Source organism: Oryx dammah, unplaced genomic scaffold (assembly GCF_014754425.2).
Source record: "Oryx dammah isolate SB20612 unplaced genomic scaffold, SCBI_Odam_1.1 HiC_scaffold_28, whole genome shotgun sequence".
NCBI classification, from domain to species: Eukaryota; Metazoa; Chordata; class Mammalia; order Artiodactyla; family Bovidae; genus Oryx; species Oryx dammah.
The window spans coordinates 68,797,318-68,820,843 of NW_024070212.1; the positions used below are offsets into that span (position 1 = coordinate 68,797,318).

A 23,526-nucleotide genomic window follows, 5' to 3' on the forward strand; every position below is an offset into this window, starting at 1 on the left:
GAGATAAAATAAACTCCTTGTTTTCCATATCAAAAAAAAAAAAAAAACACCCTAACATCGTTCTTATTCTTTGTCAGGCATTGTTCTAATAATTATATATACCTTGTTGGGCTTCTTTATCTTAACTCATTTAATCCAGTTAGAACCCTATAAATTGGGTATTATTATATCCATTCACAGTTATCATACTGAAGTCCAAAGAAGTAAATAACTTGCCTGCACCTAGTAAATCCTTGGTGGCTCAGTCAGTAAAGTATCTACCTGCAATGCAGGAGACTTGGGTTCAATCCCTGGGTCAGGAAGATCCCACTCCAGTATACTTCCTGGAGAATTCCAAGGACAGGGGAGCCTGGCAGGCTACGGTTCATGGAGTCATAAAGATTCAGACATGACTGAACCACTAACACACGCACACAATTTCATAGGCTAGAAGTGAGAGGATTACTACAACTATTTGGGGGGAGGGGAGGAAATTTCCAGAAATTGGGTTACCACTCACTTTTTGGCCTTTTATGATCAGCCTCAGAACTGTCATGGTGCCTGCAGGGATGTCATTTAGCTTACTGATATATTACAGTGAAGGTATAATGAGGCTCAAGGTCTGCTGGAAGTCAAATCTTCAGCCATCTTGGGCCTAGTAGGTTCTAACCAGTTTTTATGTTTCCTCATGAGCTATGTCATTCTTTTAAAGATTGTTCCCTGCCCCTTTCTCTCCTGTGATGGACTTGCAATTGGTGTCGAGAGAGGAAAGGGGGCAGACAGCCTGGTAGGACTGAGCTCATAAGCTGTGGAATCTGATCCTATCTCTAGGTAGATAGTGCTAGAATTAAGTTGAATTGTAGAATACCCAGCTGGTGTCAGAGTATTGCTTAGGAGTATGGGAAAACTCCACTGCACACAAATCAGAATTGGTAACCAGAAACTTTAGGAACATTGTGTTTTCTAGCCCTGACCTTTAATTCTTGGCCAACTTTCTTGTGTCAAGCTATCCATATAAAATTAAATTTATACATGAGTGCCTTTTCTAGGTGGTCATTCCAGACTATACCCTGTTTGCTCTAGACCTGAAATTCTGGCTTTCATCCCTATGAGTCTCTAGTGCCTTGCTATGGACTCAACCCTTAATACTTATTTCTGGACACTTAGGCTTTGTATCCTGGTAGATTACCTTTTCCACTTGCTAGCTCTAGAATCTGCTTCCTTTTCTAATGTTAATATTCCTGAGGCCTTTAGTGATAATCCTACCTGTCCACTTCTTTCCTACTGCCTGACTAGCCCACAGGCTCTGCCATTCTTCATGGCCACCTTAACATCCATAAATACTCCACCATAAAATTTGGCATTATGACATATGAAACTTTAAGAGAATCTTCTATTAGAAGATTAAAAGATTAGAAAAGATAGAACCCTCATAGATGAGAGTAAGCATGGGAAACATTTTTTCTGAAGATTAATCAGTATTTTTTTCACCTGTATTTGCCACCTGAGCCTCACTTCATCCACCGGCTTGTCAGAAAATAAATAATTAACAATAATGTGATTCATTTAGATTGCTATATTGGATGGGTTGGCTATGATTTAAAAAAAAGCCTAGAAATGTATGTTGATCAAATATAATTGCCTTTTATTTCTGGCTTCCATAAGAGTCCAAGTTGGATAATCCTGGTCACTGAGTACTTTTATGAAAAATCAGGGATTCAGGGAGCCAGAGCCTGTCGATCTACCATCTTCTAGCACTTTATCCTCATCTCTGTGCAGTGGGTCAGAAGCAGAAAGAAAATACAGAAGAAGCACATTTGTGTCTTAATAGCCTTGGTCCAGATATTACCCATATAACTTCTATGCACACTGTCTTGGAGAAGACTTAGTCTCATGGCCACACATAAGAATAGAGGAAGCTGAGAAATTTTGTTTCTTTGCGTGTTCAATGAAGAGAAAAACAATTTTGGGAGCTATTAGTTCTCACTAGAGTTAAGAAAAATAAGGTAAAATGAATTACAAAGTCTTTTACAAATGTGAGATAATAATTGTTGTTTAGTTGCTAAATCGCATCTGACTTTGTGTAATCCCACAGTTGACAGCATGCCATATTCCTCTATCTGTGGAATTCTCCAGACAAAATAGTAGACTGCATTGCCATTTTCTTCTCCAGGGGGTCTTCTGACCCAGGGATTGAACTCACATCTCCTGCATTGCAGGTGGATTCTTGTACTACTGAGCTACCAGGGAATCCCAAGATAATAATAACTATATGTAAAAATGATATGTATAATTACATACTTAGTATAAGATAAAATGCTGCTACTGAGTCAGAGCAAGTTAAATAATTGTGAGAAATAATAAAGGAAATAATCTGTGTATTTCTTTGTTAAAATGTTCCAATAGTGATTTTTCTCTCCAAAATCATGATTAAATCACAAACTGAAAAGGAATATCCGTTGGGAAAATGTTTCTTAATAAGGTAAATAGTAGGTTCTTGTCAACTTTATTAATGTAGCTTTCAAAACAATTGGGACAGAACATAAACTGTGCTTAACACTTGTGTAATGGATTATATTTGTCTGCTGTGATGTAGGTCCGAAAGAGTCTGAAGGTGAAACTGAGGATGAAGAATTGGATGTCAGTTTCAGGATATCAGTGTTCAAACTACCCATACATACTTTAGATTCATTGAGATATGCTGCACTATTGAGAGCAAAAGAACAAGATCATTTTCCTACGTATGCCCAGCCATTTTCTCCTGCTCATCAAAAACCAATAGTTAAAATAAAAGATGTGCTGATGGAAAAGAAAATAAGAAGAGAATTTTTGGCAACACACAGAACTGGTATGAAACTCCAAGCACTTTGTGATGTTGATAAGTATTTCTCAGAACAAAAGAAGCAGGAAAGCAGTAAAAATAAAGTAACAGCTGTAAGTATGGCACAAATAGGCCAAGAACGAAGTAAAATAACTATTAGAGAAAATTTAAATAATAAAATATATGCTACACATAAACTGACTGCAAGAGATGATGAGATAATTCAGGATGGTTTACAACAAGTTTATCAGGATAGATCCAGCTACCTTGAGAAAGTTAAAGAAAGAAGAGCTCAGTTCCTGAAAGAAAAAAAACAAAAGGCTAAAGACCGTTTATTAATTCAGAACCTAAATAATGAGCGCACTTTTTTGACCAAAGGAATGACTGCAATTGACCGATTGAAGAGTAAGCAGGCTGCCTTGAAGGAGAAAAGTCTGATTGTTCAGCAAAAACTGGCAACTGAAAAGTACCAAAGGGATTTACTTAAACAAATGAAGGAAATAAGGTAGGTACAGTTTTTATGTAATAGTAGATTTCAAGTTGTCAGGGAGGAAGAAATTTGCCTCTGCCTTCTAGGTTCTCCTGGCTGGCTTATGAATTAAATTGATATAAGACAGAGTAATGGGAGAAAATCAAACAAAAGTTTAATAACATCTATACATGGGAGAGACCCAGGAAAACTGAGTACCCCTCCCCCCCAGTAGCTGAAGCCATCACCATAAATATCATTTTCAGCTAAATATAAAAGGAGATTTTGGGAACAGAGAACCAATTATGAGAGGTTACCAGGAAAAGCACAGTAAAAAAAGGTAAGGTTGACAGATCTCAGTCATTGTCTTTTCCATCAAGTTTCTAGAGGTTTGGTCATCCACCTCTTCCTCAACTTAAGAGTTGTAGGAAAGCTCAAAGAGATGGAAAGACACACATAATACTAAACAGTACACTAGACAGGACCCCAGTAATTTTTTTTACCCTTTTTTACCCTTGTGTGTTCTTCACACAGGTTTGTTCATTTGCTTTTTCTGATATTAGAAAGCCATTTTTATCCTGGTGATATATTAAGTGTCCAAACCATGAATACATATGTTTAAGGCTTATCTGGAAATACATAAAGATCATGACAGTGAAAAGTGAAAGTGTTAGTCCCTCAGTCATGTCTGACTCTTTGAGACTACATGGGCTATAGCCCGCCAGACTCCTCTCTTCATGGTATTCTCTAGGCAAGAACACTGGAGTGAGTTGCCATTTTCTTCTCCAGGGGAACTTCTCGACCCAGAGATCAAAACTCAATTCTCCTGCATAACTGCTTATTTCATTGACATTTTTAAATGCTATTGTTTTAAAAAGTAGTCTGTACTACAAAGAAGTATAAAATAAAAAGAAAGCATTTGTCTTTTCCTCAGTTCAGTTCAGTTCAGTTGCTCAGTTGTGTCCGACTCTTTGTGACCCCATGAATCGCAGCACGCCAGGTCTCCCTGTCCATCACCAACTCCCAGAGTTTATGCAAACTCATGTCCATCAAGTCGGTGATGCCATCCAGCCATCTCATCCTCTGTTGTCCCCTTCTCCTCCTGCCCACAATCCCTCCCAGCATCAGAGTCTTTTCCAATGGGTCAACTCTTCACATGAGGTGGCCAAAGTATTGGAGTTTCAACTTCAGCATCAGTCCTTCCAATGAACACCCAGGACCGATCTTTAGAATGGACTGGGTGGACCTCCTTGCAGTTCAAGGGACTCTCAAGAGTCTTCCCCAACACCACAGTTCAAAAGCATCAATTCTTCGGCGCTCAGCTTTCTTCACAGTGCAACTCACATCCATACATGACCACAGGAAAAACCATAGTCTTGACTAGACAGACCTTTGTTGGCAAAGTAATGTCTCTGCTTTTGAATATGCTATCTAGGTTGGTCATAACTTTTCTTCCAAGGAGTAAGAGTCTTTTAATTTAATGGCTGCAGTCACCATCTGCAGTGATTTTGGAGCCCCAAAAAATAAAGTCTGACCCTGTTTCCACTGTTTCCCCATCTATTTCCCATGAAGTGATGGGACCAGATGCCATGATCTTCGTTTTCTGAATGCTGAGCTTTAAGCCACCTTTTTCACTCTCCTCTTTCACTTTCATCAAGAGGCTTTTTAGTTCCTCTTCACTTTCTGCCATAAGGGTGATATCATCTGCATATCTGAGGTTATTGACTCCCGGCAATCTTGATTCCAGCTTGTGCTTCTTCCAGCCCAGCATTTCTCATAATGTACTCTGCATAGAAGTTAAATAAGCAGAGTGACAATATACAGCCTTGATGCACTGCTTTTCCTATTTGGAACCAGTCTGTTGTTCCATGTCCAGTTCTAACTGTTGCTTCCTGACCTGCATACAGATTTCTCAAGAGGCAGGTCAGGTGGTCTGGTATTCCCATCTCTTTCAGAATTTTCCACAGTTTCTTGTGATCCACACAGTCAAAGGCTTTGGCATAGTCAATAAAGCAGAAATAGATGTTTTTCTGGAACTCCCTTGCTTTTTTGATGATCCAGCAGATGTTGGCAATTTGATCTCTGGTTCCTCTGTCTTTTCTAAAACCAGCTTGAACATCTGCAAGTTCACAGTTCACGTATTGCTGAATCCTGGCTTGGAGAATTTTGAGCATTACTTTACTAGCATGTGAGATGAGTGCAATTGTGTGGTAGTTTGAGCATTCTTTGGCATTGTTTTTCTTAGGGATTGGAATGGAAACTGACCTTTTCCAGTCCTGTGGCCACTGCTGAGTTTTCCAAATTTGCTGGCATATTGAGTGCAGCACTTTCATAGCATCATCTTTCAGGATTTGAAATAGCTCAATGGAATTCCATCACCTCCACTAGCTTTGTCTTTTCCTAGTTATAAGCAAATTTAAAACTATTTACTGAGGTACTTTATATCTTTTTAAGTATGAAAAATATTTTATATTTTCTCCTCCAAAATTTACAAATATTTTCCTTAATGTATACCATGTTGGGGAGGGGGAGAAAGATTTTGGAAACAAATTTTTATAATTTAATAGAAAATATATTTTGGAGGAGTGAATGAAAAGAGAATGAAAGCTAGTCTATTATATCAAAATACAAGTCTAGCACAAATCAGTGTTAAAGAAAATTTAATCAACTTGGTTTTATTACAGCAAATTGAATATCTGGCCATCATTAGTTTGTAGAAGATACAGAGTCAAGTCAGCTTCCTGATGTGTATTAACTGAATTATCTCTTCTTGTAAGCCGCTGCAAAGATATCCTTGAAAGCACACAGGAATAAGGCAATGTTCTGATTATGCCAGTAATGTTTCCTAAAAGGCATTATGAGTCTTATTATAAACATTTTCAAATAAAGATTGAGTATCAATGTGCAGAAAAGAGCTGTGACTCAAAAAAGTAAGATCTGTGTAAAGGATTCAGAAGTTTTTCACTTAGTTTTTGCCAGTTGAGTCTTCATTAATGCCGTGGGCCAGCGTGAGGAATCCCACTCGTGACAAGGCCATGCGGAAGGAAGCCTGACAAAATGCAAGGACGTGATCAGACCTCAGGGGTTCCCCCTGGAATTTCCTAAGCATCCACCCCCCCCCCCCCCGCCCCATAACAATCTGCCTGCTTTTCCACCCTTCTGATATTCTCTGGAAAAAGTCAAATCAGGGCATTTGAAAGGGATGTTTCAGTTAAACCCCTCTGATAGCTCTCTAGCTTGCCTAACAGGTTCCCCGGACCTCTTACAGCTTGTGAATTGCTTGCAGCCCCCCAACCACGAGAGGCACAAAGCTTAAAAGCATCTTAAAGATACAGAGCCTTTTCTAAAGAGCTAAAAATCATATTGGTGATGGGTTTTCACTGTTGACTCAATGATTGCCGCCAGGCCTCCATATTCTTTATCTTTTAGGCACCTGGGAGGATGTTAATCAATGTAAACTGGATATGGAAAAAGATATATAATAGTTTTGATGTTAGCAACACTAGACTTTTCAGTTAATTACTTTTCTCTTTGTTATATATCACTGCACTCCTTTTGTGTCCTTGCTATGTAAGAATGTAACTTTATTTAGTGCTTTCTGAGAGTGGCACCAGACTTTGGGAAGATCAACACAAATAAGTCTTCTGGTTGACAAACCCTTATCAGAAAAAAGGCTGTAAAATGTTAATTGGCCCTTTTGGCTGGAAGATAATGTAAATCACCTAAGACTTGTGTATACAACTAGGTATGCAGAGAGAAAAGTCTGGTTTTGATGAGTCTGGGCTGCTAATGCTGCATAACTTTGTGTTACGCATTGATTTATATGTATAATCAAAAAGTATAAAAGGCCTTCTGAACAATAGAGGACGGGGCCAGTCACTGGACTGGTTTCCCCCATGTCTTCTCTTTAATTTCTGGCTGAATTCCCATCTGGGGCGTGGAGGCTCACCATGTCTACTTACTTGCCCTGGCTTTTAAGATCCATGCGAGGGGGAGCCCAAGGTGGGGCACCCCCCGATATTCAAGAGGACGCTGGTGGCCTAACGTAGATGGTGCAAGCTCCTTGTCTGGAACTTTATTGGCTTCCAACGTAAACCAAGTTATTCAGCCTTCTTTCTCCACTCAATTTTCCTACTACACTATTTCTTCATAATCTAATCTTACATTTCTATATTTATAAATAAATAAGTTCTCCTCGCTAACGCCGTCCCCGCTTCAAATTCCCTGGATCCACTGGGGCTGGACCCCGGCACATTAATGTATCAAAGACTACTAAAAGCATTCTAATGAATCTCAATAGCTAGTGAAGTCATTACCGAGAATATAGCTTCATGATCCTGTTCTGGAATGAGGAAAAATGAATGAAGAAAGGGGAACTGCAAAGCTCTAGTTTAGGAAGTTGATAAAATACCCACAGGAGTGTTAAGAATGAATTTAAAAGAGTCTTTAAAATGAAAGAAGTTCTATATCAGGTAAAAGCCTGATAATAACTTTCCCCAAATATTTTTCTCCCTACTCTAAAAAAAATGATGACAGTGCTCAGTATTGTACCCATTTTAGAGTAGAGTATCATTTAGCTTGGAAGATCTGGCACCTAAGGCAATTATCCAGTTACATCATCATCTTCTTGTCCTTAATTTTTGTCATCAGTTGATCTCCTGTCATTCCCTGTAGTCTTTCTATGTTGATGCATGAAGCTTTCCTTTATCCAACTTCTGCCTTTATCACAGTTAACTTCGGAATTCATAAGAACAATTCTCTTAATTGCTTAACCTAAACATTTTTTAATCCCAACAGCCTTTTAACTCATTTCCACAATCATACAAGTGACCCCTTATCTCTTGGAACTGCCCCACCTCTTAAATTTTAAATTCCTTTATATTTATTTATGACTAAAATCTTTTATATTTTCAATTCGTTTTTTCCTTTCCTTTCCCCACATGTATTCTTCAAATATATTATGACACTCATCCCTCAAATAACCCTTCTTATAGGCTTTCTAATGTAGCTTCCTGGAATCTTACATTGAATTCTTTTTCCCATTTCATCCAGTGTCTCTGAAGTCCTTTCCTTTCATTGCTTCTACCATGCTAACCACCTCAGCCCGTACTTGAAACAGTCCAATTATGTTTCTTCATTTTTTGTATTCAGGTAAAAATGGCTGGAAGGCATCAGTGATTTGTAAATTTATGCTGATTTTAATTCTGTGGCATCCAGCTTTAGCAGTTCTCTCAAGTGCTTGCTCTTTCTCTCATTACCTACAAAAGATTTCAACTTCATCAGCTATAGAGCTTCCTATGCAAATGCCACCTCTGACCTTTCCTCCACAGCAAGTCATTCACTTTATCCCAAAGGAATTTTAGTCCTTCAAGCTTGAATTTGTTTCACTTCTCTTGCACTATTTATAAAATTCTGTGTGCATGCATGCTAAGTCACTTCAGTTGTATAACAACTCTTTGCAACCCTATGGACTGTAGCCCACCTGGCTCCTCTGTCCACAGGATTCTCCAGGCAAGAATACTGGAATGGGTTGCCATGCCCTCCACCAGGGATCAAACCCACATCTCTTAAGTCGCCTGCATTAGCAAGCAGGTTCTTTACCACTGGCACCACCTGGGAAGCCCATAAGATTATACATATCCTATATTTATCATTTCATTTTCTACTGAATCAAGATTAGGTTCCTATTTTCCTGTTAATAATTCCGCTATTTTTGCTCTTAGTTAGTCTTGAAATGGGTAATGCAAGACCTCTGTGCTAGGCAGAATTATGGCCCACAAGAAGATACCATACCCTGATCCCTAGGACTATGAATAGGATAAGATACGGGAGTGGGTAGCTATCCTCTTCTCCAGGGGATCTTCTCAACCCAGGTCTCCTGCATTGCAGGAAAATTCTTTACCATCTGAGCCACCAGGGATGTCCACTGTTGGGGGAGGAGATGGAATTTCCTCTTTCCCCTTTAGTTCCTTTTGGCTGGCAATTAAAATAGCATAAGACAGATTGACAGGAGAAAATCAAATTACATGTACAAAGGGAATCCACGTAAGTATGAAGAATTCCAAAGACATCAAGGCAGATAAACCATAACTTAGTTAGGTTATTTTTTCTTGTTTCTTGAGGTATGCCTGTATTGCTATGAACTTTCCCCTTAGCACTATTTTACAGTGTCCCACAGGTTTTGGGTTGTTGTGTTTTCATTTTCATTCGTTTTTTATGCATATTTTGATTTCTTTTTTGATTTCTTCTGTGATTTATTGGTTATTCAGCACCGTATTTTGCAGTCTCCATATGTTGGAATTTTTAATAGTTTTTCTCCTGTAATTGAGATCTAATCTTACTGCATTGTGGTCAGAAAAGATGCTTGGAATGATTTCAACTTTTTTGAATTTACCAAGTCTAGATTTATGGCCCAGGATGTGATCTATCCTGGAGAAGGTTCCGTGTGCACTTGAGAAAAAGGTGAAATTCATTGTTTTGGGGTGAAATGTTCTATAGATATCAATTAGGTCTAACTGGTCTATTGTATCATTTAAAGTTTGTGTTTCCTTGTTAATTTTCTGTTTAGTTGATCTATCCATAGGTGTGAGTGGGGTGTTAAAGTCTCCCACTATTACTGTGTTATTGTTGATTTCCCCTTTCATACTTGTTAGCATTTGCCTTACATATTGTGGTGCTCCTATGTTGGGTGCATATATATTTATAATTGTTATATCTTCTTCTTGGATTGATCCTTTGATGATTATGTAGTATCCATCTTTGTCTCTTTTCACAGCCTTTGTTTTAAAGTCTATTTTATCTGATATGAGTATTGCTACTCCTGCTTTCTTTTGGTCTCTATTTGTATGGAATATCTTTTTCCAGCCCTTCACTTTCAGTCTGTATGTGTCCCCTGTTTAGAGCTGGGTCTCTTGTAGACAACATATATAGGGGTCTTGTTTTTGTATCCATTCAGCCAGTCTTTGTCTTTTGGTTGCGGCATTCAACCCATTTATGTTTAAGGTAATTATTGATAAGTATGATCCCATTGCCATTTACTTTATTGTTTGGGGTTCAAGTTTTTATACCCTTTTTGTGTTTCCTGTATAGAGAAGATTCTTTAGCATTTGTTGGAGAGCTGGTTTGATGGTGCTGAATTCTCTCAGCTTTTGCTTGTCTGTAAAGCTTTTGATATCTCCTTCATTTTTGAATGAGATCCTCTGGGCTGTAGGTTATTTTCTTTCAACACTTTAAGTATGTCCTGCCATTCCCTCCTGGCCTGAAGAATTTCTATTGAAAGATCAGCTCTATATCCTTATGGGAATCCCCTTGTGTTATTATTATTTTTTTTTTCCCTTGCTGCTTTTAGTATTTGTTCTTTGTGTTTGATCTTTGTTAATTTGATTACTATGTGTCTTGGGGTGTTTTGCCTTGGGTTTATCCTGTTTGGGACTCTCTGGGTTTCTTGGACTTGGGTGATTATTTCCTTCCCCATTTTAGGGAAGTTTTCAACTATTATCTCCTCAAGTATTTTCTCATGGTCTTTCATTTTGTCTTCTTCTTCTGGGACTCCTATGATTCGAATGTTGGGGCATTTAACACTGTCCTGGAGGTCTCTGAGATTATCCTCATTTCTTCTAATTCATTTTTCTTTTTTCCTCTCTGATTCATTCATTTCTACCATTCTATATTCTACTTCACTAATCCTCAGTTCAGTTCAGTTCAGTTGCTCAGTCGTGTCCGACTCTTTGCGACCCCATGAATCGCAGCATGCCAGGCCTCCCTGTCCATCACCATCTCCCAGAGTTCACTCAGACTCACGTCCATTGTGCCCATGATGCCATCCAGCCATCTCATCCTCTGTTGTCCCCTTCTCCTCCTGCCCCCAATCCCTCCCAGTATCATAGTCTTTTCCAATGAGTCAACTCTTCACATGAGGTGGCCAAAGTACTGGAGTTTCAGCTTTAGCATCATTCCTGCCAAAGAAATCCCAGGGCTGATCTCCTTCAGAATGGACTGGTTGAATCTTCATGCAGTCCAAGGGACTCTCAAGAGTCTTCTCCAACACCACAGTTCAAATGCATCAATTCTTTGGTGCTCAGCCTTCTTCACAGTCCAACTCTCACATCCATACATGACCACTGGAAAAACCATAACCTTGACTAGACGGACCTTAGTCGTCAAAGTAATGTCTCTGCTTTTGAATATACTATCTAGGTTGGTCATAACTTTTCTTCCAAGGAGTAAGCGTCTTTTAATTTCATGGCTGCAGTCACCATCTGCAGTGATTTTGGAGCCCAAAAATATAAAGTCTGACACTGTTTCTACTGTTTCCCCATCTATTTCCCATGAAGTAATGGGACTGAATGCCATGATCTTCGTTTTCTGAATGTTGAGCTTTAAGCCAACTTTTTTGCTCTCCTCTTTTCACTTTCATCAAGAGGCTTTTTAGTTCCTCTTCACTTTCTGCCATAAGGGTGGTGTCATCTGCATATCTGAGGTTATTGATATTTCTCCTGGCAATCTTGATTCCAACTTGTGTTTCTTCCAGTCCAGTGTTTCTCATGATGTACTCTGCATATAAGTTAAATAAGCAGGGTGACAATATACAGCCTTGACGTACTCCTTTTCCTCTTTGGAACCAGTCTGTTGTTCCATGTCCAGTTCTAACTGTTGCTTCCTGACCTGCATACAGATTTCTCAAGAGGCAGGTCAGGTGGTCTGGTATTCCCATCTCTTTCAGAATTTTCCACAATTTCTTGTGATCCACACAGCCAAAGGCTTTGGCATAGTCATTAAAGCAGAAGTAGATGTTTTTCTGGAACTCTCTTGCTTTTTCCATGATCCAGCGGATGTTGGCAATTTGATCTCTGGTTTCCCTGCCTTTTCTAAAACCAACTTGAACATCTGGAAGTTCATGGTTCACGTATTGCTGAAGCCTGGCTTGGAGAATTTTGAGCATTACTTTACTAGCATGTGAGATCCTATCTTCTACTATTTGTTGCCTGCAGAGTGTTTTTGATCTCATTTATTGCATTATTCATTATATATTGACTCTTATTTATTTCTTCTAGGTCCTTGTTAAACCTTTCTTGCATCTTCTCAATCTTTGTCTCCAGGCTATTTATCTGTGATTCCATTTTGACTTCAAGATTTTGGATCATTTTCACTATTATTATTTGGAATTCTTTATCAGGTAGATTCCCTATCTCTTCCTCTTTTGTTTGGTTTGGTGGGCATTTATCCTGCTCCTTTACCTGCTGGGTATTCCTCTGTCTCTTCATCTTGTTTATATTGCTGAGTTGGGGTGGCCTTTCTCTATTCTGGCAATTTGTGGAGTTGTCTTTATTGTGGAGTTTCCTCACTGTGGGTGGGGTTGTACAGGTGGCTTTTCAAGATTTCTTGGTTAGGAAAACTTGTGTCAGTGTTCTGGTGGGTGGAGCTGGATTTCTTCTCTCTGGAGTGCAATGAAATGTCCAGTAATGAGTTATGAGATGTCAATGGTTTTGGAGTAATTTGGGCAGCCTGTATATTGGAGCTCAGGGCTGTGTTCCTGTGTTGCTGGAGAATTTGCGTGGTATGTCTTACTCTGGAACTTGTTGGCCCTTGGGTGGTGCTTGGTTTCAGTGTAGGTATGGAGGTGTTTGATGAGCTCCTGTCAATTAATGTTCCCTGGAGTCAGGAGTTCTCTTGTGTTCTCAGGATTTGGACTTAAGCCTCCTGCTTCTGGTTTTCACTCTTATTTTTACAGTAGTCTCAAGACTTCTCCTTCTATACAGCACTGTTGATAAAACATCTAGGTTAAAGAAGAAAAGTTTCTCCACAGTAAAGGACACACAGAGAGCTTCACAGTTACATGGAGAAGAGAAGAGGGAGGAGGGAGCTAGAGGTCACCCAAATGAGATGAGGTGGAATCAATAGAGGATAGAGTAAGCTAGCCAGTAATCACTTCCTTTTGTGCACCCCACAACTGGACCGCTCAGAGATGTTCATGGAGTTATACAGAGAAGAGAAGAGGGAGGAAGGAGACAGAGGTAGCCAAGAGGATAAAAGCAGGGAATCAAAAGGAGAGAGACAGATCCAGCCAGTAATCAGTTCCCTAAATGTTCTCCACCGTCTGGAACACACAGAGATTCACAGAGTTGGGTAGAGAAGAGAGGGGGTAGGGAGGAGACAGAGGCGACCTGGTGGAGAAAAAGGAGAGTCCAAAGGGGGAGAGAGCAGTCAAGGCAGTAATCTCGCTCCCAAGTAAAATGGGTACTGGAGATTGGGTTCTTAAAGGTACAAAATTGATAACAAATACCAAAAAGCAAAGATTAAAAATCTAGAGTAGAGTTTGGAATTTCAAAAATACAATATTAAAGAAAAAAAGAAAAAAAAGGTCACAAAAATTATAATATATATATATGAAGTTTGCTTTAAAATAGGGTCTTTTTTCTTTTTGCAAAGTAATAGTAGGTTATAAAAGTGAAAATTAAAGGAGTAATAGAGGACTTAAAAATTTTTTAAATTAAAAAAAAAGAATCATAAAAATAGTAAAAATATATCTAGGACTTTCTCTGGTGTTGTTGTGGGTATTGTGGGGTCAGTTCATTTTCGGATAGTTCCTTGGTCCAGCTTATATTTCTCAAGATCTATAGGCCCCTTCCTATGTAGTCGGTACTAACAACAGGGTTTTAATCTATTGCACCTGTCACTTCCAAGGCGGTTCCCTCTGTTTTAGCTTCTTCTGTTTGCTGGTCTCTTCAGTGTCTGATTTCCGCCCTGACACAAAGGGGGCAGTGGTGGACGCTTTTTAGGCTCAGTCGTTCAGTCGCGCTGTGGGGAGGGAGGGACGCTGCAAACAAATAACACTGGCGTGTGCTCGCAGTGCCTCAGCCACACTGGGCCTGCCCTCACTCACGGTGCATGTGCCCTCCCTGAGGTCGGCCCTGGGCTGCATGCACCTCCTAGGTCTAAGCCGCCCAGGTTCAGGCACTTGGGTAGTTCTCAGAGGTGCACACTTGGTTGGGCCTGCGTTTTGTGCACTTCCCAGGTCCGAGCAGCTCAGGTGATGAGGTTTTTGGTGAGTGCGGTTGCTGTGACTTATCGCCTCCCCTGTCCCTGCTGCTCAGTTTTCTGGGTGTACAACTGGTGCACTTTCTCAAGCAGATGTTGACTGTCTAGAACCCCAAGAAGTCTTAGTTAGCAAAGAAGCCTGCTTGCAGTTTGGTAGATAATGTCTCTCTGGGGCTGCGATTGCCCCCTTCCGGCTCTGGCTGCCTGTCACCGGAGGGGGATGGTCTGCAGCTGGCTAGTTCTGTTCAGTCCTTTGTTCTGTACACAAGCCTGGCAGTGTCTTAGGGCTTTTCGTGTTGTAGTTATCCCATAGTCTGGTTTGCTAGCCCAAGTTAGTTCACTCAGATTGCCCTCAGGGCATTCAGGCCAGATCCTTACTCTAAGTAATGCAGCCCGCACCTCCCTACCCAGCCCCCGCTTGCTAGTGGCGGGTGCAGGCGTCTTTGCTGCTTGTCCGCTGGGGGAGTTATCATTGGGCTCGTAATCTGTGGGGTTTAATTATTTATTTATTTTTCCTCCCTGTTATGTTGCCCTCTGTGCTTCCAAGGCTCGCCACAGACTCGGCAGTGAGAGTGTTTCCTGGTGTTTGGAAACTTCTCTCTTTTTAAGACTCCCTTCCTGGGATGGAGCTCCATCCCTCCCTCTTTTGTCTCTTTTTTTGTCTTTTATATTTTTTCCTACCTCCTTTCGAAGACAATGAGCTACTTTTCTGAGTGTCTGATTCCTCTGCCAGCATTCAGAAGTTGTTTTGTGGAATTTACTCAGCGTTTAAATGTTCTTTTGATGAATTTGTTGGGGAGAATATGGTCTCCCCATCCTATTCCTCCGCCATCTTAGGACCGCCCCCCTCTCATGAGTCTTTAAGTGCAGAAGCAGAAAAGAAAGTCAAGAGACTCAAAGTAGAAGGAAGATTTGACATGACATTGCTGACTTGAAAATGAGAGGAGTCATGTAGGAAGAGTGAAAAGGAAATGAATTATTTAGCAATCTTGGAAAGAGGATCCCAAGACCTGAATGAGAACCATGGCCATGGTTAACACCTTATTAAATGTTGGGTACACCAGGATTTTAAATGCATTAACTCATTTAGTCCTTCACTAAATCCTATGAGTTGAATTATTCCCTTTTAAAAGATGAAGAAAATGAGGTAGAGAGAACTTAAGTAACGTTCAAAATCATATGGTCAATAAGTTGCAGACTTTCTAGACTTAGGCCTCTCTTCCACTCCCCAAATCCACATTTCTGAGTATACCTAAATACAAATATATGTATAATAATATATATTTCATTTATATATTCATATACCTTTATTTCTCTTTACCTTCTATAAGTGTCTCATAATTATACCTTATTTATCTTTGTCTCAAGCATCTAGGGATAGTGGCAAACATTATAGTATATAACTCTTGAATGAATGAGTATTAATGAAATAATTCTCCTAAAGCCTATGGCATTTCTCAGGTTTGCCTACGTAATCTGGTTCACATTTCTCTAACATAGTAAGAGTTTATTGGTCTGCTGATGGCACCCCACTCCAGTACTCTTGCCTGGAAAATCCCATGGGTGGAGGAGCATGGTAGGCTGCAGTCCATGGGGTCGTGAAGAGTCAGACACGACTGAGCGACTTCACTTTTACTTTTCACTTTCATGCATTGGAGAAGGAAATGGCAACTCACTCCAGTGTTCTTACCTGGAGAATCCCAGGGACGGGGGAGCCTGGTGGGCTGCCGTTTATGGAGACGCACAGAGTCGGACACGACTGAAGTGATTTAGCAGCAGTAGCAGCAGCAGGGCTACCATAGCAAAATATCACATATTCGGTTATTTAAGCAACAGAAATTTGTTTTCTCAAATCGTGGAGAGTAGAAGTCCAAGATGAAGATATTTTTAGGTTCGGCTTCCCCTGAGGCCTTTCTCCTTGGTTTGAAGATGGCTACCTTCTCACTGTGTCCTCACATAACCTTTGTTTTATGTGTGTGTATCATTGATGTCCCCTCATATTCTTATAAGGACACCTCTAAAAGACCTTTCTCCAAATACAATCTCATTCTAAGGTACTGTGGGTTAGTATTTCAACATGTGAGTTTGTGGAGTACTGTCCACAGATAGAGTCCTAGATAGAGCTTGGATTTAGTGAGGCTTAAGTACAAATTCTGCAAATCAAGGCAGAGTCTAGTTTAGATGTCACTTTGGGAATCTAAGCCAGTGTTTTTAAGAATTGTCAGTTACAGCTAATAAAAAACTTAGAAATATTAGCCAAAGATGAATATTATTTAATGGTATAATAAAATTTTATGCAGTAAGTGGAGCTTTATCTTTCTCTCATTTTATGTATCTATTTTGAAGACATCTAATTATAGTTACAGTTTAATTGATTGTTATGGTTTTAGCTGTTTAAAAGTATCTCATTCTGTTACCTTTCTTTGTTCTTAGGGCTCAAGAAATACATAAAAGACACTATGAAGAAAAGTTTGTTAATGATATGATTGCCTTTGAGAAAGCTTGTGAAAGACTTCAAGATGCTAGAACAAAAGCTGCAATTGTGAAAAAGAATTTAGTCACTAAGGTTCCTGATGGAATGACAAAGTGAACTGAAGCCAGATCACATTCTGTGGTCATTTTGAATTATGGCCATTGTTTAGTTAAAGGATTTTGAAATAATACTGTGAAAGAAGAAGTACTCTATGTCACAAGATTGATTTGTAAATATATCTTCTAAAATATAAAGAATAATTAAAATGTATATCTTCTTGATCATAATTTAACTTAAATCAGGTTGACTTGGCACACCTAAAGATTCCTTATATATCTAGATACCTAGGGAACGATGAAAGCTGACTTATTTCCAGAATTATTGCAAAGCCATTACTTTTATTGTTTCATATTATGAGTTCAGCAATTTGTAACCTATTTACAGCTTCTATGGCAACCTTTGAATAGTTTTTGTGGTCCCAGCTGTTGACTTTTACTGAGACACTGTGTTCACTGATCAGTTTCATAGCCTGCTTTCATATATTTAATTATATTTCATGTTTATTTTATTAAAACTTTCTTTTTTCAAAATAAAAGTTTCACCATTATATCAGTGACTTGTGTTCTTATAAGAATTCAGAAAATATAAATTGAAAAGGAAAATTAAATATTTGTAATAACTTCCTAGAAGACTGTAAGATTTTGTATATTTACTTTTGTTGTGTTAGCCTTCACTTATATAGGGAACAGAGGAGAGAGTTAGAGAAAGGACACATATAATTAAGTAACTGTGATTATAAAGTATCCAGGAATGGTATATAATCATTTTAAGTCTATGTAATATATCAAGATTGCCAGGAGAAATATCAATAACCTCAGATATGCAGATGATACCACCCTTATGGCAGAAAGTGAAGAGGAACTAAAAAGCCTCTTGATGAAAGTGAAAGAAGAGAGTGAAAAAGTTGGCTTAAAGCTCAACATTCAGAAAACGAAGATCATGGCATCCGGTCCCATCACTTCATGGGAAATAGATGGGGAAACAGTGGAAACAGTGTCAGACTTTATATTTTTGGGCTCCCAAATCACTGCAGATGGTGACTGCAGCCATGAAATTAAAAGACACTCCTTGGAAGAAAAGTTATGAGCAACCTAGATAGCATATTCAAAAACAGAGACATTACTTTGCCAACAGGTCTGTCTAGTCAAGGCTATGGTTTTTCCAGTAGTCATGTATGGATGTGAGTGTTGGAATGTGAAAAAAGCTGAGTGCTGAAGAATTGATACTTTTGAACTGTGGTGTTGGAGAAGACTGTTGAGAGTCCCTTGAACTGCAAGGAGATCCAACCAGTCCATCCTAAAGGAGATCAGTCCTGGGTGTTCATTGGAAGGAATGATGCTAAAGCTGAAACTCCAATACTTTGGCCACCTCATGCCGAGAGTTGACTCATTGGAAAAGACTCTGATGCTGAGAGGGATTGTGGGCAGGAGGAGAAGGGGACGACAGAGGATGAAATGGCTGGATGGCGTCACTGACTCAATGGACATAAGTTTGAGTAAACTCCGGGAGTTGGTGATGGACAGGGAGGCCTGGCGTGCCATGATTCATGGGGTCTCAAAGAGTTGGACAAGACTGAGCAACTGAACTGAACTGAACTGAATATACGGTATAGAATTTAAAATGTAAAGAACAATATAAAAATACATGAAAAGTCTTTGTAAAATTTTAGATGATTTTCAATAGTATTTTCAATCTAGAAAAATAAATGTCTGACTATTATTATGACATTGTTCACTTTATGCAGTAGAGCTAATACCATTCAAAATTTCTCTTTACTGCTCATCAGTTACATATGCAGGGTTTTGTGTTTTGTTTTTAAAATTCTCTAATTTTCTTAATTTATGCTAAAGTTCCAAATATTAAGTATTTTGCAACAGCAGTTATGCATTGTGCTTCTTTGCTGGACTGCTAAAAAATCCTAGTAGCATTTCCCTAATTTTCTGTAAAATCGTAACTTTCTATTTAAATCATGGCTCCATTTCTGTTTTCTTGTTAATTTGCAGAAAGCTAATGAGCAAGTCATATTGGTATTTTTAATTATCCTTCAAAAAGAACAAAGGGGGATACTGTGATGTGGTAAAAGTATTACAGATGTAGAATTCCATAACAAATTAGATAATCTCTTTGTTACTCCATTTTTCTGTTCTGTATTTAGAACAATACATACCTTCTGGAGACTTAATTAAAAATAATAGTCCATGTCACATAGCATTGTTATGAATTGAATGAAAAAACATAAAAAGCAACTTAGTGTATTCCACAGAGTAAGCACTTAATAAAGATAAGTGTATAGTAGTGGAGGCAGGAATCTTTTCTGTGTAGTTGTAGAAGAATTTTTCAACTATGCAAGTAAGAGCTGTGAGACCCTTTATCAAGGAATGGTAGAATTTTGTATCATATATTTGAACATAATTCATTCAATATTTACTGAATAGTTTTTACCCTTCTTGTATGCTCCCATTCCATACTACAGATCTTTCATAACATTTATCACACAACAAGTAATCATTAACTTCCTTGATTTCCACTCAACTGTGAGCTTTTTTAAGGCAAAGACAATTTTAATCATCTTTTTGTTTCTATTTCTTTGTAAAAATGCAGATGCATATTATATTACACACAATGCTTTGTCTGTCTATAGCTCTGTTTTCCTATTTATGTGTAGTCCCAAGTCAATCTCATGACTTTTACTGCTGCTTACTATTTATATTTTGAAGAATCAAAATTCTGTGTCTCTGGGTTATATCTTAAATTTCATATAGCTCCTATATTTCCAAATGCATGCTAAATACTTCTGCTTTGAAGGCCTAAAATCTTTTGAAAATCATACATTGAAATGGAATTTATTATTTTTTTTTATTTGTTTCCCTCCCTTTCCAATGTTGCTTTTCTTTCTATATGCCCAACCTCCCCTAGGTTCATAACCATCTGAAGTTTCCCATATTAAAATTTTAGAACATATCTTTGACGTTTTTTTCTCTTACCTCACCACATCTTATTAGATCTGAAGCCCCAACACTTTATCTACAAGGTCTCTTTGCTCGCTTTTCACCAAACCCATTTTCTGTTTCTTCAGGACACAATTAACCTATATTTTCCAGCATCCTTACACAGTTAATTGAAGCAAAAGACTGAATTTTGATCAGTGGAATCTGGGGAAAAGTGATTGGCAGTCCTTCCAGGTACATACCATGCAGTAAACTCCTTGATTTTTCCTCTTCTTTTGCTATCTTGGAAAACACATGTTAAAGATGGCTGAACCATAAGATGGTTCTGGTTGGGAACCAGAGTCCTGGTTACCAAATCATGGCGGTAGGGTGAACAAGAACACACATTTTGTTTCTTGCCAAACTTTTTCACTAAAGCCAAGAGAGTAAATATTTAATATTTTGTGGACCATATGATATCTGTTGCAACTGCTCAATTACATGTTGTAAAACGAAGGGAACCATAGATAAGATGAAAAAAAATGAGTATAGTTGTGTTGTAATAAAAACTTATTTACAAAATAAGAAGTTGGTCAGATTTGGCCTATGAGTGATAGTTTTCCATAACGAATTAGACTTGCAGTTTTTTAGACCTTATATACACAAGAATGCTAGATTCTTCTAACCCAAAACAAATGTTCAGTTCAGTCGCTCAGTCGTGTCCGACTCTTTGCAACCCCATGAATCGCAGCACGCCAGGCCTCCCTGTCCATCACCAACTCCCGGAGTTCACTCAACTCACATCCATCGAGTCAGTGATGCCATCCAGCCATCTCATCCTCTGTCGTTCCCTTCTCCTCCTGCCCCCAAACCCTCCCAGCATCAGAGTCTTTTCCAATGAGTCAACTCTTCACATGAGGTGGCCAAAGTACTGGAGTTTCAGCTTTAGCATCATTCCTTCCAAAGAAATCCCAGGGTTGATCTCCTTCAGAATGGACTGGTTGGATCTCCTTGCAGTCCAATGAGACTCTCAAGAGTCTTCTCCAACACCACAGTTCAAAAGCATCAATTCTTTGATGCTCAGCCTTCTTCACAGTCCAACTCTCACATCCATCCATGACCACAGGAAAAACCATAGCCTTGACTAGACGAACCTTAGTTGGCAAAGTAATGTCTCTGCTTTTGAATCTGCTGTCTAGGTTGGTCATAACTTTTCTTTCCAAGGAGTAAGCATCTTTTAATTTCATGGCTGCAGTCACCATTTGCAGTGATTTTGGAGCCCCCCAAAATAAAGTCTGACACTGTTTCCACTGTTTCCCCATCTATTTCCCATGAAGTGATGGGACTGGATGCCATGATCTTCGTCTTCTGAATGTTGAGCTTTAAGCCAACTTTTTTGCTCTCCTCTTTCACTTTCATCAAGAGGGTTTTTAGTTCCTCTTCACTGTGGGGCCCTAAATGGGAAACCTTAAAAAAGAAGGACTAGCTTTGAGGTTTAGAGCTAAGATGGTGCCTGGTGGAAGAGATGAGGGCGCGGCCTAAGTTGTCTGTCAAAACTTTTGATTGGCTCTCTTGATTTCTGTGCGCGTAGATAGCGCATGATCACCATAGACTCCTGTTATAATGATGGCACATGATGATTTGACCTTTAATGTGATTGGTGCAACTATGGAAAGTCCCTCACAAACCCCTCCCTGCTTGCCTTTAAAAACCAAGAGCTTACAACAATAAACAGGAACTGCTTAGACGGAACCCCTGTCGCGTCTGATTGTCTCTCGCTCGCTGAGGAGGGGCTGGGTTGCCGGACAGAAGGCTCACCTCTCCTCAGGACCCCACGGCTTTGCTGAGGGAAGTTCCACTGCCTCTCTCTTTCTGTGGAGCGCCCCCCGCACTTCACTTTCTGCCATAAGGGTGATGTCATCTGCATATCTGAGGTTATTGATATTTCTCCCAGCAATCTTGATTCCAGCTTGTGTTTCTTCCAGTCCAGCGTTTCTCATGATGTACTCTGCATATAAGTTAAATAAGCAGGGTAACAATATACAGCCTTGACATACTCCTTTTCCTATTTGGAACCAGTCTGTTGTTCCATGTCCAGTTCTAACTGTTGCTTCCTGACCTCTATACAGATTTCTCAAGAGGCAGGTCAGGCGGTCTGGTATTCCCATCTCTTTCAGAATTTTCCACAGTTTATTGTGATCCACACAGTCAAAGGCTTTGGCATAGTCAATAAAGCAGAAATAGATGTTTTTCTGGAACTCTCTTGCTTTTTCCATGATCCAGCGGATGTTGGCAATTTGATCTCTGGTTCCTCTGCCTTTTCTAAAACCAGCTTGAACATCAGGAAGTTCATGGTTCACATATTGCTGAAGCCTGGCTTGGAGAATTTTGAGCATTACTTTACTATCATGTGAGATGAGTACAATTGTGCCATAGTTTGAGCATTCTAGACATAACAAATTTCTCAAATAAGTAAATCTTATAACATTCCTTATATAAATAAGGCTACTCTAAAGCATTGTTTGGAGAAGGCAATGGCACCCCACTCCAGTACTTTTGCCTGGAAAATCCCATGGACGGAGGAGCCTGGTAGGCTGCAGTCCATGGTGTCGCTAGGAGTCAGACACGACTGAGCGACTTCCCTTTCACTTTCATGCACTGGAGAAGGAAATGGCAACCCACTCTAGTGTTCTTGCCTGGAGAGTCCCAGGGACGGGGAAGCCTGGTAGGCTGCTGTCTATGGGGTCGCACATTGTTGGACACGACTGAAGCAACTTAGCAGCAGCAGCAAAGCATTGTTACAGATTTAAATAAAATTGTTTACACATGGTAATAATACTGAAGTATTTCTAAATAAATCATCACTAAACTAATATACAAACACCAACACCAGGACAAAATTTGCTTAAATTGGAAAGTGCTATACCAAAGCCAAGGTTAACAGGAAGAAATAGCAGAAGTTTAGGCTAAAAAAGAAGGTGATGGAAAAAAGTGGGATTGGAGCCAAGAGGTAACATACTATGAGCCCTTTCTTTGAGTAGTGAGATACTGATAGAAGAAGAAAAGCTTTCTTTTCTCTTCTTCCCAGAGATTTCTTAACAGAAGCAGTGACCATCAAGGATTACAGGAACAGCATTTCATCTTAAAAGAAAATTAAGAGGTCAGTTAGCAACTTTTCCTTCTATTTATTTTTTAGAATCAAGAGTAAACTTGTATTTCCTGTCTGAAATCAATCCACTAGTGCAAATTGTATAGTAAGAGAGTACAATGTTTAAGATCACCAACTTTGAAATAAAAAATATTTAAGCTTAAATTCTTTGTCATTTTATTAATTGCTTGACATAAATAAAGTTATTGTAGCTCAGTAGAAATTTTGGTTTCTTCATATATGAAGTATGCAAAGCATTTAGGATATTACTGTATCACACTAAGCACTCAGTTCATGGTAGTGATACTTATGTACAAAGACAATAGATATTCCATGAATTCACAATTAATGACTCATTTTCTTGAAATGTACCTGATGTCTTTTTAATACCTTTGTATTATGTTTTGAAGAAAATATTTCCTACAGTTGCACATTTATCTGCTAACAGGAGTGAGCCTTGTAATTACAGAAGCTAAAAATGCCTGCCATTTGCTGGGAAGATGAAAAGGATGAACAGAACAGAAGCAAGAGAAAGGAGCTATTATGCAGATATATGTTCTTTCACATAATCAAACAAGGGCAAGCATAAACAGAGACTCAAAGTGTTCCCAG

The 23,526-nt window shown here is 39.1% G+C and overlaps 1 protein-coding gene across 1 annotated transcript in view; it reads left to right on the plus strand.

The window, feature by feature from the left end:
* The window catches only part of LRRIQ3 (leucine rich repeats and IQ motif containing 3), a 193,771-nt gene extending 176,542 nt beyond the window's left edge, over positions 1–17,229 (plus strand). Inside the window, exons 7-8 of the mRNA XM_040232559.1 lie at positions 2,576–3,305; positions 16,740–17,229. Coding sequence (XP_040088493.1) covers positions 2,576–3,305; positions 16,740–16,896 — 887 coding nt within the window. The 3' untranslated portion in view covers positions 16,897–17,229. The remainder of the gene's footprint in view (positions 1–2,575; positions 3,306–16,739) is intronic.
* The last annotated feature ends 6,297 nt before the right edge of the window (positions 17,230–23,526 follow it).